Source organism: Mesoplodon densirostris, chromosome 1, assembly GCF_025265405.1.
Source record: "Mesoplodon densirostris isolate mMesDen1 chromosome 1, mMesDen1 primary haplotype, whole genome shotgun sequence".
In the NCBI taxonomy this organism is placed as follows: Eukaryota; Metazoa; Chordata; class Mammalia; order Artiodactyla; family Ziphiidae; genus Mesoplodon; species Mesoplodon densirostris.
In genome coordinates, this window is record NC_082661.1 from 182807434 (window position 1) to 182826172 (window position 18739).

Below are 18739 nucleotides of genomic sequence, written 5' to 3' on the forward strand. Positions count from 1 at the left end.
TTGTGTATGGTGTTACAGAATGTTCTAATTCCATTTTTTTAACATGTGCTGTCCAGTTTTCCCAGCACTGTTTAGTTAAGAGGCTGTCTTTTCTCCATTGTATATATTCTTGCCTCCTTTGTCATAGATTAAGTGACCATAGGTATGTGGGTTTATCTCTGGGCTTTCTGTCCTGTTCCATTGACCTATATATCTGTTTTTGTGCCAGTACCATACTGTCTGTCTTCATTACTATAGCTTTGTAGTACAGTCTGAAGTCAAGGAGGCTGCTTCCTCCAGCTCCGTTTTTCTTTCTCAAGATTGCTTTGGCTATTCGGGGTCTTTTGTTTTTCCATACAAATTGTGCAATTTTTTGTTCTAGTTCTGTGAAAAATGCCATTGGTAGTTTGATAGGGGTTGCACTGAATCTGTAGATTGCTTTGGGTAGTAAGAGTCATTTTCACAATGTTGATTCTTCCAATCCAAGAACATGGTATACCTCTCCATCTGTGTATATCATCTTTAATTTCTTTCATCAGTGTCTTATAGCTGCATACAGGTCTTTTGTCTCCTTAGGTAGGTTTACTCCTAGGTATTTTATTCTTTTTGATGCAGTGGTAAATGGGATTGTTTCCTTAATTTCTCTTTCTGATCTCTGTTGGTAGTGTATAGAAGTGCAACAGATTTCTGTTTATTAATTTCGTATCCTGCAACTTTACCAGATTCATTGATGACCTCTAGTAGTTTTCTGGTAATATCTTCAAAATTTCCTGTGTATAGTATCATGTCATCTGCAAACAGTGACAGCTTTACTTCTTCTTTCCCAATTTGAATTCTTTTTATTTTTTTCTTCTCTGATTGCCATTGCTAGGACTTCCAAGACTATGTAGAATAAAACTGGTGACAGTGGACATCCTTGTCTTGTTCCTGATATTTGAGGAAATGCTTTGAGCTTTTCACTGAGGATGATGTTAGCTGTAGGTTTGTCATATATGGCCTTTATTATGTTGAGGTATATTCCCACTGTGCTCACTTTCTGGAGAGTTTTTATTATAAATGGGTGTTGAATTTTGTCAAAAACTTTTTCTGTGTCTATTAAGATGATCATATGGTTTTTATTCTTCAATTTGCTGATGTGGTGTATCACATTTATTGATTTGCAGAGACTGAAAAATCCTTTCATCCCTGGGATAAATCCCACTTGATCATGTTGGATTCGGATTGCTAGTATTTTTGTTGAACATTTTTGCGTCTATGTTCATCGGTGATATTGGCCTGTAATTTTCTTTTTTTGTGGTATCATTGTCTGGTTTTGGTATCAGGGTGATGTTGGCCTCATAGAATTACTATGGGAGTTTTCCTTCCTCTGCAATTCTTTGGAATAGCTTCAGAAGGATAGGTGTTAATTCTGCTCTAAATGTTTGATAGAATTCACCTGAGAAGCCATCAGGTCCTGGACTTTTGCTTGTTGGGAGTTTTTTAATTACAGTTTCAGTACTTGTGATTTCTTCCTGGTTCAGTCTTGGGAGATTGTATCTTTCTATGAATTTGTCCATTTCTTCCAGGTTGTCCATATTATTGGCATAGAGTTGCTTGCAGTTGTATGGTCCTTTGTAACTTTTCCTTTTTCATTTTATTGATTTGAGCCCTCTTCCTTTTTTTCTTGATGAATCTGGCTAAAGGTTTATCAATTTTGTTTATCTTTTCAAAGAACCAGCTTTTACTTTCATTGATCTTTTCTATTGTTCATCTCTAGTTCACTTATTTCTGCTCTAATCTATATGATTGATTTCTTTTCTTCTGCTAACTTAACTTTTGGGGTTTTGTTTGTTCTTCTTTCTCTAGTTGCTTTAGGTGTAAGGTTAGATTGTTTATTTGAGATTTTCCTTGTTCCTTGAGTTAAGATTGCATTGCTATGAACTTCCCTCTTAGAAATACTTCTGCTGCATCCCATAGGTGGATCATTGTGCTCCAAAGTACAAACTTCCTCCTCAAGTTTCTTGTGATGAAAGACACAGGGACTCCATAAATATTTCAAGTTATTTTTGTGTCTAATATTTCCTGTAACCTGTGTCAAACAATAAGGGTGAAAATGAGAGTATTACCTCTTCTACATGGACCTCATTGCCTTATGATGACACTAATGTTAGATGAAATATAAATTGCTATAACTACATATTAAAAAGGTGTTCCAGCTTAGTCTAGGTATCATGGAATGTTTCCCTGAGAAAGTGATATTAATGTAACACCTAAGGGAAGAAGAGTTCCCTTGTGAAAAGGCTTGGAGGTGAGGAGAAATATGTGGCATATTTAAAAACTAAAATATTTGTTAGTTTAGTTTCATTCTATGGATGGACCTCATAATGTAAAAGCAATAAATAAAGTTGGTTAAAGCAGGAAGAGACAAGATAATTTAAGGCTTTGGGATCTGTAACAAAAGCTTAGAATGAAGATAAGTCTAATGAAAATTCATCAGTGTACTGTAAAAGAAAATGTAGAGAATGGACTAGAGGGGAGCAAAATGGATACCTGCAATATGTTTTGGGGCTCTAAGTAAGTTAGATAATGACCTGCTCTAAGGTAGTAATAGTTTAGCTTAATCCTGTCAATATCTTTCGTCTGTACTAACGGACCTTGGTTTTTGACTAAATGTTATGGGTGAAGGAGAATGGTGAGTCCAAGGTAATTTTACTGTACAAAGTGATAATACAATTTCCCTATTGACTTTACAATGTTTGTTTAGAATTGAAATTCAGGATGACAGTATTGTAGAAATTGAAATGAGTAGGTGGAATTCAAATTTTCTATGATTCTAGCATTACAGAAGTGTGGTATAAGTAATACTTTATATTAAACCTTAGTAAATCAAAGAAGCATGTTTTTATCTTCAGAGGAGCCAAATCAAAAGTAGTCTAAATGTATATGTAACTGAGGAGGTACTAGGGAGTAAGAAAGCAATAATGTAAAATAAAATATTTCATTAGCCTACTAAAACAAGAAAGAGGAAAATAATAATATGAAAATATGTAAAATGAGTAATAAGATAGTTGTAAACATAACCTGAGAAACCATAACACTGAATGAGATATATATTAGAACTATTTTCAAATACTGGTCAATAGATATCAGAAGACCATAATCTCTGAGAGAAGGAAAACAAACAAGGTGAGCCCTACATCAATTGGAGAATGACATTTTCAAAATAACTTTTACAGTAGCATCAAAAAATAATTAATAGGGAAAAATCTATTGTCATATATGCAAGATATCTATTGTCATATATGCAAGATGTTTAAACCAAAAATGACAAACTCTCTTCATAGATTGAGAGTCAATGCTGCTAACTTGTCATTTCTATCCAGTTTGATCCATATACTAAATATAATCCCCATCAATATCCCAGTAGGCATTTTGTAGGACTTACTTACCAAACTAATTAATTTTATAAATCATATAGCAATTCAAATGACCTAAAATAATCAAATCGTTTAAAAGAACAAGTTTATATTCAATATATTTTACTTCCAAACATAAACTTATATAGTATTTAAGATTAAAAACATAGAAATGGAACAGAGTCCAGAAATGGACTCCACCACATATGATGATCAATTTAATTTTGACAGTGAGTCCAAGATAATTCAAAGGAAAATAGTATTTTCACTGAATGGTGCTTGAAAACTGGTGGGTTATCAATAAGAAATAAATGTACTGTACATCACTCCATAAACAGAAATCAATACAAAGTTGGACCTAGCCTTAAACATAAAACAAAATCTTTGATAAATATTTCATCAAATTTAAAAACTTGTACTTCTCAAGAGACTCAGACACGAACATAAAAAGAAAAATCAGACTGGAAGAAAATATACAAAGGACTTGTTTCCAGAATGTATATAGAAAACTTTTAGAAGATGGTAATCCAAAAAATGAAGCAAAATATTTAACAGATAAAGAAGATGTGTGAATATTCATTAAGTACTCTAATATATCCTCGACATCATTAACAATCAGAGAAAAGCCACAGTAACATTTCAGTTCATACTCACTAGAATGTCTAAAATTTAAAAAGATTTTAAAAAATGGCCTAGGATGTAGAGTATTTATAATTTAATATTATTGCTGGTGGTAATTTGAAATGGTAACATAACTTTGGTCAACATTGTGATAGTTTCTTATAAATAAAAACATACTACAAAATAATTGTACAAGAATGGCCATAGCATCTTTTTTCATAATAAAAATTGTAAAAAAAAATGCTAGTCAACAGATGATTGGATTAGTAAGTTTTGGTATACATATAAAATTTAATACTCAACAATAAACATAATAAACTACTGACACATGTAGTAACATGGGTGAAGTTTGTTTTCCCTCATCATTGTATTTGTAAAACACACAAAAAGTACATGCTGTAGAATTTCATTTGTATGCATCTCTAGAAAAGGTACGTCTAATCTATACTGATACAAAGGTCAGTTGTTGCCTGAAACCTGGGATTGGGATAGGCTTGACTGAGAAGAGGATTAAGGAAACTATATGATTATAAAACAACACTGATATATCAATACTAAAGTTTACTTTCCTGTATTCCTGACACATATCAAATTTGACCACATGTTGGGTCATAAAGAAAGCCTCAACAAATAGTACATTTTTGAAATCATTCAGAGCATGTTCTCTAATTACAATAGTATTTTAGGTAGAAAATAAGAAGAAAACTAGTAAATCCTCTCTTACCAGGAAATTCAAAAAAATAAGTATCTAGTCCATGAGGTAACTAAGAAATCAATGCTTAAATACTGAAAACATTCTCTGGGTTGGAAGATGAATAAAATAATACATGGTATCACCACTTCTGTACTGATATTTCTACCTAGTGTAATAATGCAAGGGAAAAAGAAAATAAAAAAGAAGAAATACACTTGTCAGTATTCACAGATGACATGCTTTGTATACTAAGAAAATCCAAAAATCTGGAAAAATATTTAAGAATTATTAAGAGCATTCTGCAAGGTCTCTAGATGCAGGTTAGTATAGACAGAATATGCTCAGCTTCATTAGTTATCAGGGAAGTGCCAACTAAAATCTTAAATATAAACGGGGTAAAACAGGAATAAAGACACAGACCTACTTGAGAATGGACTTGAGGATATGGGGAGGGGAAAGGGTAAGCTCTGACAAAACGAAAGAGAGGCATGGACATATATACAGTACCAAACATAAGGTAGATAGATAGTGGGAAGCAGCCGCATAGCACAGGGAGATCGGCTCGGTGCTTTGTGACTGCCTGGAGGGGTGGGATGGGGAGGGTGGGAGGGAGGGAGATGCAGGAGGGAAGGGATGTGGGAACAGATGTATATGTATGACTGATTCACTTTGTTATAAAGCAGAAACTAATAAAATAAAAATATAAACCTGACAGATACAAGTAGATGGAGAGATATACCATGTTCCTGGATTGGAAAAATCAATATTGTGAAAATGACTCTACTACCCAAAGCAATCTACAGATTCAATGCAAACTACCACTGGCATTTTTCACAGAACTAGAACAAAAAATTTCACAATTTGTTTGGAAAAACAAAAGAGCCCTAATAGCCAAAGCAATCTTGAGAACGAAAAATGGAGCTGGAGGAATCAGGCTCCCTGACTTCAGACTATACTACAAAGCTACAGTAATCAAGACAGTATGGTACTGGCACAAAAACAAAGATAGATCAATGGAACAGGATAGAAAACCCAGAGATAAACCCACGCACATATGGTCAACTTATCTTTGATAAAGGAGGCAGGAATGTACAGTGGAGAAAGGACAGCCTCTTCAATAAGTGGTGCTGGGAAAACTGGACAGGGACATGTAAAAGTATGAGATTAGATCACTCCCTAACACCATACACAAAAATAAGCTCAAAATGGATTAAAGATCTAAATGTAAGGCCAGAAACTATCAAACTCTTAGAGGAAAATATAGGCAGAACACTCTATGACATAAATCACAGCAAGATCCTTTTGGACCCACCTCCTAGAGAAATGGAAATAAAAACAAAAATAAATAAATGGGACCTAATGAAACTTCAAAGCTTTTGCACAGCAAAGGAAACCATAAACAAGACCAAAAGACAACCCTCAGAATGGGAGAAAATATTTGCAAATGAAGCAACTGACAAAGGATTAATCTCCAAAATTTATAAGCAGCTCATGCAGCTCAATAGCAAAAAAACAAACAAACCAATCCAAAAATGGGCAGAAGACCTGAATAGACATTTTTCTAAAGAAGATATACAGACTGCCAACAAACACATGAAAGAATGCTCAAAAATGCTCATTAATCATTAATCATTAGAGAAATGCAAATCAAAACTACCATGAGATATCATCTCACACCAGTCAGAATGGCCATCATCAAAAAATCTGGAAACAATAAATGCTGGAGAGAGTGTGGAGAAAAGGAAACCCTCTTGCACTGCTGGTGGGAATGTGAATTGGTACAGCCACTATGGAGAACAGTATGGAGGTTCCTTAAAAAACTACAAATAGAACTACCATATAACCCAGCAATCCCACTACTAGGCATATACCCTGAGAAAACCATAATTCAAAAAGAGACATGTACCAAAATGTTCATTGCAGAAGAAGAAAAAAACAAAACCCAACGGTGGTAGAAGTAAAGAAATCATGAAGCTCAGAGGAGAAATAAATGAAATAGAGACTATTAAAAAAATAAAAAGATCAATGAAACTAAGAGTTGATTCTTTAAAAAATAAGCAAAATTGGTAAACCTTTAGTCAGACTCATCAATAAAAATAGAGTGAGGTCCCAAATCAGTAAAATGAGAAATGGAAAAGGAGAAGTTATGACCGACACCACAGAAAAACAGAGGATCATATGAGATCACTAAGAACAACTATATGCCAATAAAATGGACAACCTAGAAGAAACACACAAATTCCTAGACATGTGCAGTCTCACAAGACTGAATCAGGAAGAAATAGAAAGCATAAACGCAACAATTATCAGTAATGAAATTGAATCAGTAAAAAAAAAAAATGAAAAGAAAAAGAAAAAAGAAAATCCCAGCAAACAAAAGTCCAGGACCATATGGTTTTACAAGTGAATTCTACCAAACTTTTAGAGAAGAGTTAACACCTATCTTTCTCAAACCATTCCAAAAACTTGTAGAGGAAAGAATGCTTCCAAACTCATTCTATGAGGACAACATTAGCTTGATATCAAAATCAGACAAAGATATCACTAAAAGGAAAATTACAGGCCAGTATCACTGATGAACATAATGCAAAAATCCTCAACAAAATATTAGCAAATCAAATCCAACAATATATTAAAAGGATCATACACCATGATCAAGGGGGATTTATTCTAAGGATGCAAGGATGGTTCAATATCCTCAAATCAGTGTGATATACCATCTTAACAAAAGGAACCATGAAAAAAGTCACATGATGCATAAAAAGCTTTTGACAAAATTCTACATCCATTTATGTTAAAAACTCTCCACAAAGTGGGTAGAGAGTGAACATACCTCAACATAATAAAGGGCATTTATGACAAACCCACAGCTAATGTTATACTAAGTGGTGAAAAACTGAAAGCATTTCCTCTCAGATCAGGAACAAGACAAGGATGCATACTATCACCACTTTTATTCAACACAGTATTGAAGTCCTGGCCACAGAAATCAGAGAAGAAAAGAAATAAAAGGCATCCAAATTGGAAGGGAAGAAGTAAAAGCATCACTATTTGCAGGTGACATGATATACAGAAAACCCTAAAGTCTCCACCAAAAAGCTGTTGTAACAAATAAAATGATTTCAGTAAAGTTATAGGATACAAGATTAATATACAAAAATCTGTTGATTTTCTATATACAAATAATGAGCTATCAGAAAGAGAAGTCAAGAAAACAATTCCATTTACAATCACATAAAAAAGTATAAAATACTTAGGAATAAATTTAACCAAAGAGGTGAAAGATCTATATTCTGAAAACTATAAGACATTGATGAAAGAAACTGAAGATGATATAAATAACTGGAAAGATTCCATGTTTATGAATTGGAAAAATGAATATTGTTAAAAATATCCCTACTACCCAAAGCAATCTACAAATTTAATACAATCCCTATCAAAATACCCACATTTTGCACAGAGCTAGAACAAATAATCCTGAAATTTATTTGGAACTACAAAAGACCTCAAATAGCCAAAGCAATCTTGAGACAAAAGAAGAAAGCTGCACGTTATCATGCTTCCTGACTTCAGACTATACTATAAAGCTACAGCAGTCAAAACAGTGCAGTACTGGCACAAAAACAGACACATAGATCAATGGAACAGAATAAAGAGCCCAAAAATAAACTCATGAACTTATGGTCAATTAATCTATGACAAAGGAGGCAAAAATATACAACAGGGAAAGAAAGGATCTTCAAGAAGTGGTGCTGGGAAAACTGGACAGCTACATGTAAAAGAATGAAATTGAAAAAAAACAGAAACAGACCCATAGACTTAGAAGACAAACTTATGGTTACCAAAGGGGAAAGGTGGTGGGGAGGGATAAATTAGGAGGTTGGGATTAATGTATGCACACTACTATATATAAAATAAGTAATCAACAAGGACCTACTGTATAGCACAGGGAACTCTACTCAATACTCTGTAATAACCTACATGGGAAAAGAATCTGAAAAAGAATAGATATACATATATGCATAACTGAATCACTTTGCTGTACACCTGAAACTAACAACATTGTAAATCAACTATATTTCAATATAAAATAAAAATTTTTTTAAAGTATGGAATTATAACATGTTCTCACACCATATACAGAAATAAATTCAAAATGGATTAAAGACCTAACATAAGACCTGAAACCGTGAAACTCCTAAAACAAGACATAGGCAGTATACTTTTTGACATAAGCCTTAGACGTATTTTTTTGGATCTGTCCTCAGGCAAGATAAACAAAAGCAAAAATAAACAAATGGGACCTAATCAAACTTCAACTTTTGCACAGTAAAGGAAGCCACCAATAAAATGAAAACACAACCTACTGAATTGGAGAAGATATCTGTAAATGATACATCATATAAGAGGTTAATTTCCAAAACAAATAAACATCTCATACAGCTCAGTATCCAAAAAACAAACAATACATATTAAAAAGTTGGCAGAAGATCTGAATAGACATTTTACAAAGAAGATATACCAATGGCAAACAGGCACATGAAAAGATGCTCAACATTTCTAATCATCAGGGAAATGCAAATCAAGACCACAATGAGATATCACCTCACACGGGTCAGAATGACTACCATCAAAAAGACAGGAAATCGGGCTTAGATGGTGGCGCAGTGGTTGGGAGTCCACCTGCCGATGCAGGGGACGCGGGTTTGTGCCCTGGTCCAGGAGGATCCCACGTGCCACGGAGTGTCTGGGCCCATGAGCCATGGCTGCTGGGCCTGCGCGTCCGGAGCCTGTGTTCTGCAGTGGGAGAGGCCGCAGCAGTGAGAGGCCCGCGTACTGAAAAAAAAAAAAAAAAAAGACAAGAAATGATAAATGTTGGTGAGTATGTAGAGATAGAGAACCCTAGTTCAATGTTATTGCGAATGTAAACTGGTTTGTGGAAAACAGTGTGGAGGCTCCTCAAAAAATAAAAAATAGAACTACCACATGATCCAGCAGTTCCACTCCTGGATATATATCCAAAGAAAATGAAAACATTAATTTGAAAAGATATATGCAGCCCAATGTTCACAGCAGCATTATTTACAGTAGCCAAGATATGGAAGCAACTAAACACCTACCAAAAGATAAATGGATAAAGTAGATGTGGGGTGTGTGTGTGTGTGTGTGTCAGGAAAACAGAAATTACTCAGCCATAAAAAAGAATGAGATTTTGCCAGTTGCAATAACATGGATGGACATGTACCATATTATGTTTAGTGAAGTAAGTCAGACAGAGAAAGTCAAACACTGTATTTTTTCACTTATATGTGTGGAATCTAAAAATATAACAAATGTCAGTATAACAAAACAGAAAGAGACTCACAGATATAGAGAATAAACTAGTGATTAACAGTGGGGAGACACCAGATAGGGGTATGGGATTAAGAGATACAAACTGCTATGTATGAATAAATAAAATACAGTATGTAATAATGTACAGCACAGGGAATATAGCCAATATTTTGTAAAAGCTTTAAATGTATTATGATCTATATCACTGTGTTGTACACCTGAAATTAACATTGTAAATCAACTATACTTCAATAAAAATATAAAAAATAAACAAATACCACAGTGAAAAAGCCAATAGAAGTAGAATGAAGATGCATTGGTAGAAAATAATTAGTAATTGTGCAAAATCTCCAAGAAGGCAGAGAGGGAATAGAATCTAGGGTATAATTAGAAGTATCATTTATATAGAGAAAAATAGATAACTTTCATTTTAATAAAAATGGACAGGAGTTAAGGACAAGTTTAGGCAGTTTCATTTTGCTGCTTCTGTTTTTGTTACTATTTTGTTGTTTGCTTGCTTTCTTGTTTTATATTTTTATATTTTAAGTGAAGTAATCTGCAGAACAAGTGAGAATGTGAGGTGACAAAGATTTGATTAGAGTGGAAGTTTGAAATAGTGTTTGGGTAGAATGGGTGCAATAATTGGCTAAAGACACAAAAGCATTGTCTGTCAGCTTCAGGTTGGTGGCCACCAATTTATCTAGAAACCCATCTGGCCAATGAGGGGATTCTCTAAGAAAGAGTAACCTATGGATCAGTGCTGGGAACATGGACATCTGTCTTCTACTGGTTGGCTGTAGCAGACAGAAGCAAGCTAAGAAATGTTTACTACTGCAGCTAGAGGGGTTAAAATGGTAGAATGATGATGATCAAGACAGGTTGAAAAACAGTGCTGAGGAATGTGAAAAGGTCTATGAAATGGAAGTCCTTACATGGATTGGAGAACGGATGCTATTTGGATATTTAGCTTCACACAACCTAGTTTTTCCTTACCTATGGTCATGCAAGAGATAAGTGTACGATCTAGGACCAACAACGGTGCTTTCTTACTCTCAGCACAGAGTCCTTGCAACGTCATTAAGATGTCAGGTTGAGTATTATCAGTAGATGCCTGTGAAAAGGGCAGAACTCAGAGCGCTGCCTGATGCTGGAGAGAAGAACAGCACAGGCTGAAACACAGAAGGTCAGAGAACCATGCCAAACCCAGCCCCTCCTGCTAGCACTACTTAGTAAAGCATCTGTGTAACTAGTAGCTGGGGTATAATTGTTGTAGAAAATTAGTTCTTCAGCTAATCATTTGCCTTTAAGCCAACATGACTATAGGATAGCTAATCACTAACATTACCAATAGTATTTCTAAAGTAAGCCATTTCAAATAGAATTAAAAAGCATTCTGAGTAGCCACCTGAATTGGTGTTATGTTTTTTATTATTTCCTTTTAAGATGACATAAAATGTTTTTGGCCTGGAATATGTGCTTTAGAAAACAATAAGATCGGAAAATGCTTTTTGACAGGACAATATATTACAACTGAATAAATGTCACATTTCATTTCATGTATGGCCCTTTCAGCAGTGTTAAATTTCTTTAGTTATTCCATACATTGATTTTCCCCCTTTCAACTTAAGTTGTCCTTTTCTGTTGTCATGATCTAATGGAGAGCTGGCTAAGGACAAATTTACAAGATGAATCCTATCAGTGGCCCACTGGAATAACTCTTCATATTCAAAGAAGGTGCCACCTTCTCAATTTAATTATAAGCTTGACAATTTCAATTTGGATGTATAACTCCATTTTGACTAACCTTAACAAAGCCCCTTATTTGATTTTCCCATTAAGCCAGCCTGGCTCTTTAACATTTTTGAATGCAACATAAAAAGGAGAATGTTTTCAATACAGGCCATTCTTCTAAAAATCTGTTCGGAAACAAAAGGATGTGTTAATAAGCAAGTACTTGGATAAAATTAGGTCCTCAAGAAAAGTTCAGGGTGGATACTAAAAACATGTTGAATTAGATGATGTATTTTTGCTAACAAATGTGTATCTAAATATTTCCTATGGTGTACAACTACCATTATTAGACCAATCATAAGTTAGAAAGACTATAACAGTGTTTACTTTTAAGAAATATTTAAGCTGTCACTTGTTACCTACCAACACACATACGTAATGCCCTTTAACGTTACCTATGTTAACCTTATTTCCAAATACTTTAACTGAGCATTTTAAAACTAAGTACAGGTTGACTAGAAACTCCAGGGACTGGGGACAAAATCCTGGTTTCTACTGCAAAACCAAGGCAAACAAATTTATTTAATTTTGTTTGAGAATCAGAAAAAAAAAGTTTGCTTTGTATTTACAGTATGACACATTTTAAAGATGAAGTAAATGTTATACAATTCCATGTCCTAGAAACTATAATATGATTTGTTTATGGTTTATCTTTGCCTTATTGATATGTTTACTGAGATCTACATTTTAAAATTTTTAAAGGTTTTGTTAGAAAATATCTTTAATCTGAAAGTCTTCAAACTGTTTGGGGCTTATGAGGATGACTGAGTATTTGTATTTATTATTTCAAAAACATGCTGCTTGGAAAATAATGGAGTATAGACATTATCAAACTATCATCCTAACAAAATACATTGGCAAGTAAGATACCCTCATTTTTCTTAGTACCAACATGCATACAAAAATTCTATAACCTTTCTAAAAACAGTTATTGAATAGTCATTTTCTAAAAATGTTAGACATTGTATTAATGTTGGTGCAACTTCTTCAACTATACAATATCTGAAAATACACATTGGAAGTGCCATATTACTGAGAGGCAGTGTTGTGTAATGGGTAAAAGTACCAGGTACTTGAACAACACTGCCTTGGCTCCAGTTCCAACTCTACCATTTAATAGCTGTGTCGCCTTGAGATAGCTACCAAACCTTCTAGTTCCTTTGTTTCCTCATCTTTAAAATGGAGATAATAATAGTACTTACCTCACAGGATTGCTGTGAGTTAATTTATGTCAACTGTTTAGAACAGCGCCAACACACAGGAAGCACACAATAGATATTAGCAATTATTATAAGCTGTTATTATACTTGGAGCTAAACCTCACACATTTGCCTTTCAAGTACTACTTTTGTGCAGGTGCTATATCCACCAGGGGTCTTTAAATTCAGGTAAACATTGAGACTTACAAGAATATCATAGGCTACCTTGGCACCAGTTTACCTAGAAGGTTATAGGACAGGAAATATATTTTTCCAGGCAACACCAGGCATTTCTCTCCACAGGAGTCCCAGCAACTGTAGTTGCCATGGCAGTTCACACAGGGGTTGGGGAGCTATCTATGCTTTCCCCAGGTGACAGCCCAGGTGCAAGGGTATGGGATCTACATCAGCGGGCGTTAGCAACCTCATGCAAAACACATTTCTGACAAAGGTCTTGTATCCAGAATGTGGAGAGTCAGAGCAGTAAGCACAAGACATTCTGGTGTTCTGACATGACGTAGATGAGGAACTTACAAAATTAAAAGAAGGAATAATTAGCATGTCTTTCTTGGATATTCCTCTTAACTATCAATAATTACAGTAAGATTTGAACAAAGATTTGCCAGCAAACATTCCACTCTGATGTAGTTGTTGAGGACTTTTATCACAGGTATTTAACTTCGAGTTTTGTAAAAAGATCCAGCCATTTTATGTATACATGAACAAAATTTTGACATTTTATGAGGAAAAAGAACATATCTTTTATTGTTGTTATAATCCTTTTCCACAGCAAAGGCTTGCAGACACACATCTAACTAGGACCAAGCCTTTTGTCTGAAAACATTCTTAGAACTGGACAGACTGTACTGTAGCTTAACTGAAATCACAGATTACATACCACAAAGCACAAAAGAGACATTACAATAAAACTAAGATCTGTCGAATGATAATATTGAGAAGGAGTCTATTTAGATGGTCTTAACTTGGATTATTTGCAAAATACATCTTGTAGTTAGAGCTAACACTGAGCATCATCTGTATATTCATGTAGATCCTTAAAAAAAAAAGAGGCAGAACTTATGAACTATGTCTGATTTATTTTTGAACATTGACAATATTGAAGATCTTATTGTGACATTAATAGACCCATAAGCTCAGTTATTTTGAAACCACATCAGTATTGTAAGAATAAGCACAAGTCACTACCATAAGAAAGATGGCTATATTCTTATTTACTATGGTAAGAGAACAGACTTCCAGTTTATATAGATCGCAGGCCTTTAATTTGGATCAAGATCTTCTTTATTTTTTTTAACCTCATCCACTTTTATGGAAAGAAGTCAACAGGAAGCCGCTTACATGTACTTGCATGCAAATATTTACATATAACCTTAGGAGGTTTCAGGGCCTTAGAAGCCATTTCATTTCTCAGTTGATACCTTGTGATCAAGAACTCTTCATCCAAATCAGAGAGGATTGTTACCAGATGTTAGGAAAAATAGCTCGTTTTATGACAAGCATTTCAAGTTACATTTACTTAGAAGCCTTTTCAGTTGATGAAAGTGATTTGCAATGGTAAGAGAATTTTTGGACCTGAGTTTTATAGTCTGATTGGTTTATTCTACCAGGCCTTTAGAGTAAAATAACATTCTCGCTTGCACAGGTACACTTGTGAAATTCAGAAAACTTTGTTCAAGAAATTGAACACAGAGATCCCAAAATGGTACATTAGCCTACTCAAATATGCTTTGTTTCTACAAAGGGAATTCTTTTGAATTCTTCCCTTGGAGGATTTTTCATTAAACTAAGCCTGGTAAGAGGGCTTATAATGCTTTTTGGAGACATGAAATTGTGCAGTTATTCTCTATGAGTAGGCCTGAGGCACTGCTTAGGCCTCAAAATTCCCTACCATTTGCTTGGCTTGTCTATGCCCCTTGCTTGTGTGGCTTGTGATCTGGCTAATAGCAAAAAGTCAGGCCTCTTAGGGCATATAGCTCTTGGACCTCAAAGATCCTCATAGAATGTCTTACAAGCTTTCCTCATGAAATAACAGTATTCTTACAGCAATTGTCCTAATCTGTCTGCAAAACTAGTTTTCATGCTCTCCTAGAGGGATAATTTGTCCTGTGGTTTTCTTCAGTCTACTGGAGAAGTCCTACTACAGTCATTTAGGATTTTTAAATAAATAGATTTGTCAGAGGCCAGAATAAGAAACCGCAATGGCACAGACAGGGCTTTGCTGATTCAGTGAGGAAAGAAGACAAGTCAACTTCCACATTTTAAGTCATGAATTTCACTTAAACCTCCTTTCAAGACTATAGGTTTATGTATAAAACCCACTTGTATGGGTGGGTTCATTTGCTTCAAAAGCAAATGAAATAAATACAATCTATACATGACAAGATTACAGAGTCAGAAGGAGAAGAGAATGTCAGTTTTAGGGTGGGAAGGCCAGAGGCCCTGGTGAAATCCTGAATGACAGTAGGTCCCTAGGACCTTCTTCTCCAGAAGACTTAATGGCAGCACAGAGCCCTCAGAATACACCAAATAGTTTCATGTTTGAAAGAGAAGATTACCAAGGATCCTCAGTACTATTCAGGTTAATTCATCATTTAGAAAAACTTTCTTCTTACTACAGTGAGATTGGAAACTACTTTCAGAATCTAACTAGCTCTAGGAGGTCTTTAATGAAAATTGCTAATTATTAAACAGCAGATTTTAGCGTGCAGTTTGTCCACAGAGTAACGTTAATTACAAAGTATGTTATTCTATTCAAAGTCTGTCTTTTTTAAAGTTGTGTACAGATTCAGAAGTTCTAAGTGTTCTCTGAAATACACGTGAGTGCTTCATGAAATCCTGTTTAATGTTTGTAAAAGAAAATTGTCATTCCTGACACATACAAAGATTTTACATTTCTGGCTTCAGTAAGTAAAAAGACTCAAAGATGTGTAGTTTTCAAGTATTACTGCCTTTCAAATTACATATTTTTTGGTGTTACCTTTTCAAGGATTTCAGGGTTGGCATATAATGGGGCTAATTAAATTTTCCACCGAGGAAGCAGCCAGCTAGACCACTGCCCAAGGCACATAACCTGAGCTTACTACTTTCCTTCGCTCATTTATTGTGTGTGTGAGATGAGATTCCTCAAACTGCAAACTGAGTAGAGTACTCAGGCCAGTCAGCTGCTGATGGATTTCAGTAACTACAGAGGCAGTGTTTGAGCCTCACCTGACAGCACACATCATAGCCAGGTGACAGTGGAAGCACATCTTCCTGTGTGAGTTGGCTGTGGATGACAATCTGCCAAACTAAAATAATGGAAGAGGCATTAGTTATATAAAAATGAACCAACTGGGGTTAGCTCTAAAGTATTTTGCAAGATTCTAGGAATATCACCTCATTTTGCCCTGAGATGGTTTTAGTGGACAACCCAGAAAACATAACAACAATTACAAAATAGAATCATGTGGGAAAAGATGTCTTTTAGTAATTTCATTGGTATATCTTTATAATTAAGCAATTTTGTCAGCCTTCACAAGAAACAAAGGAAATATTTAATAACAACTATGTGGCAGTCTACTAGGCTCTTTACACATGTTATTTAACTTCAATAAGTACTCTTTTCCTATTTTATATCTGAGGAAACTAGGATGAAAACAGTTAAATGATTTGTTTATGTTACTAAATGGCAGATCTGGAATTTAAACCAACTTTGACTGAAAAGATCTGTTTTAATACACTGCCTGATAGGTGTAAGAATTACGTGTTTTTTAAAAAAGAGACTCTTGTAGGTGGATTTGGGAAATATTCATGAAAATGAGTGGTATACATGCATGTGTATATGCATATGTGTGTATGATATTTATCGTAGATTATGAATTCCCTAAGATTTTTCAGTTGTTGTTTTATTAAGTTACTTATATATGACATAGCTTTTACTGTAGACAGTCATTTCTTATAAAAGGAGTGAACATTAACCCTGGAAGTATGGAGATCCATTACAAAGAAAGCAGTGACCATCTGTTTCTTATGGTATGATATAGAAGGTACAGAATTGATTTCATTGAAAACCAAGAAAAAAAAACTAAGCTATCATCTTAGAAAATAGAATATGGAACTACTTATGCATCAGATGACTAGATTAATGGTTAAAAATAGATTGATGTGATAATTTACATAGGTATATAAAATGAGGAATAACTCATTTGTTTCTGGGATAAAAACAAAGTGGCACATTTCATTTTCTGTAACATTAAATCTCTTTAAATTCTTGATTACATTCTCTGAATAATAGTTTGTTTTTTGTTTTTTTTCTACAGTTGGACAGTGTCACCTCCCTGATCCAAGCAGCCAAAAATTTAATGAATGCTGTAGTGCAAACAGTGAAAATGTCTTACATTGCCTCAACCAAGATCATCCGAATTCAGAGTCCTGCTGGGCCCCGGCACCCAGTTGTTATGTGGAGAATGAAGGCTCCTGCAAAAAAACCCTTGATTAAAAGAGAGAAACCAGAGGAAACTTATGCAGCTGTCAGACGAGGCTCAGCAAAGAAAAAAATCCACCCAGTGCAAGTGATGAGTGAATTTAGAGGAAGACATATCTACTGAAACCACTATTCTACTCTAGTGTTTATATTACAAAGTCCTGGCTAAACACACTGCTTTATTTTTACACTTGATTAGTTCTGTAAGTTCACTAACTTAGAATTTAACCCACAAATAATGTAAAACATTGAAAGCCTAACCAACATGAGCAACATATATTTGGGATCATGCCATTGTCATTTCTCTATGGCCAGAATCTAATAAGTAATCAACAAATGCTTGTTGAATGAATGAAATCTTCAGGTGTCATTGAGCCTTTCCCAGCATAGAGAATATCTTATATTCATTACTAAATGAACACAGGAGACTCAGATGAGTCCTGTTCATCTGTAACAGCTTAAGTATACTCACCCTTTTCATTTTGAATTAAAATAGTGATATGAGCTCTTGACTTGGTTTTCAATGGAAACAAAAGATTTCATAAAATACTTTCCCATTTAATCTCCATACTTCCTTTATCTGATGTAACCTGACAGACATGTGTGATTCCTTCTACAGGAAAAAAAAAAAATTCCATCTCTAGATATTTGTAACAACTGTCAACTGATTGGGCTAATATTCATCAGAAACTAACCATGCTTGAGCAATCAAGTTACTTTCTGGATTTTCAAGGTCCACCTTAATTATTTATGAAACAATTTATTAACATTATAAAGTTTACAATGAGTTTTCATGCCACAAATGTGCATTTCAGGACTCCACTGTGTTCAGCAGTTCTGCACGTTGAATTCTGGATTTAAAAAGGCCCACCAGAATACTACATATATGGAGGAAGAGTTATCATCCATTGGGGAAATGGGCATTTAACTCTATCCCCAAGCAAGTAATGACTGATAACAGAAATTCAAGGAGTTCTGCATGACTCCCTTTGTATCACCTTGCAAGTGTAATTAAAAGGAAAAGGCCAGTTTGAAAAACATTTTGTCACTGAGTAAAATATAACTCAAAAAATGTGTGTGAATTGTACCACTGAACTCTGAAGTAGAGTTAGTGGCAATGAAGCTAGAGTGATTTTAATAACATTTTTAAAAATAAAAGTCACTGAGGTCATTTTATAACTGCAGTCATTGTGCTCATCCTGAAATGAGTTCATAATGGACTTTATAATAGTTTCAGAGTCTA

The 18739-nt window shown here is 34.6% G+C and overlaps 1 protein-coding gene across 1 annotated transcript in view; it reads left to right on the forward strand.

Annotated features, from left to right (window-relative positions):
- CTNNA3 (catenin alpha 3) overlaps nt 1-17620 on the forward strand; it is a 1652440-nt gene extending 1634820 nt beyond the window's left edge. The window contains exon 17 of the mRNA XM_060092416.1: nt 17333-17620. Coding sequence (XP_059948399.1) covers nt 17333-17620 — 288 coding nt within the window. The remainder of the gene's footprint in view (nt 1-17332) is intronic.
- The last annotated feature ends 1119 nt before the right edge of the window (nt 17621-18739 follow it).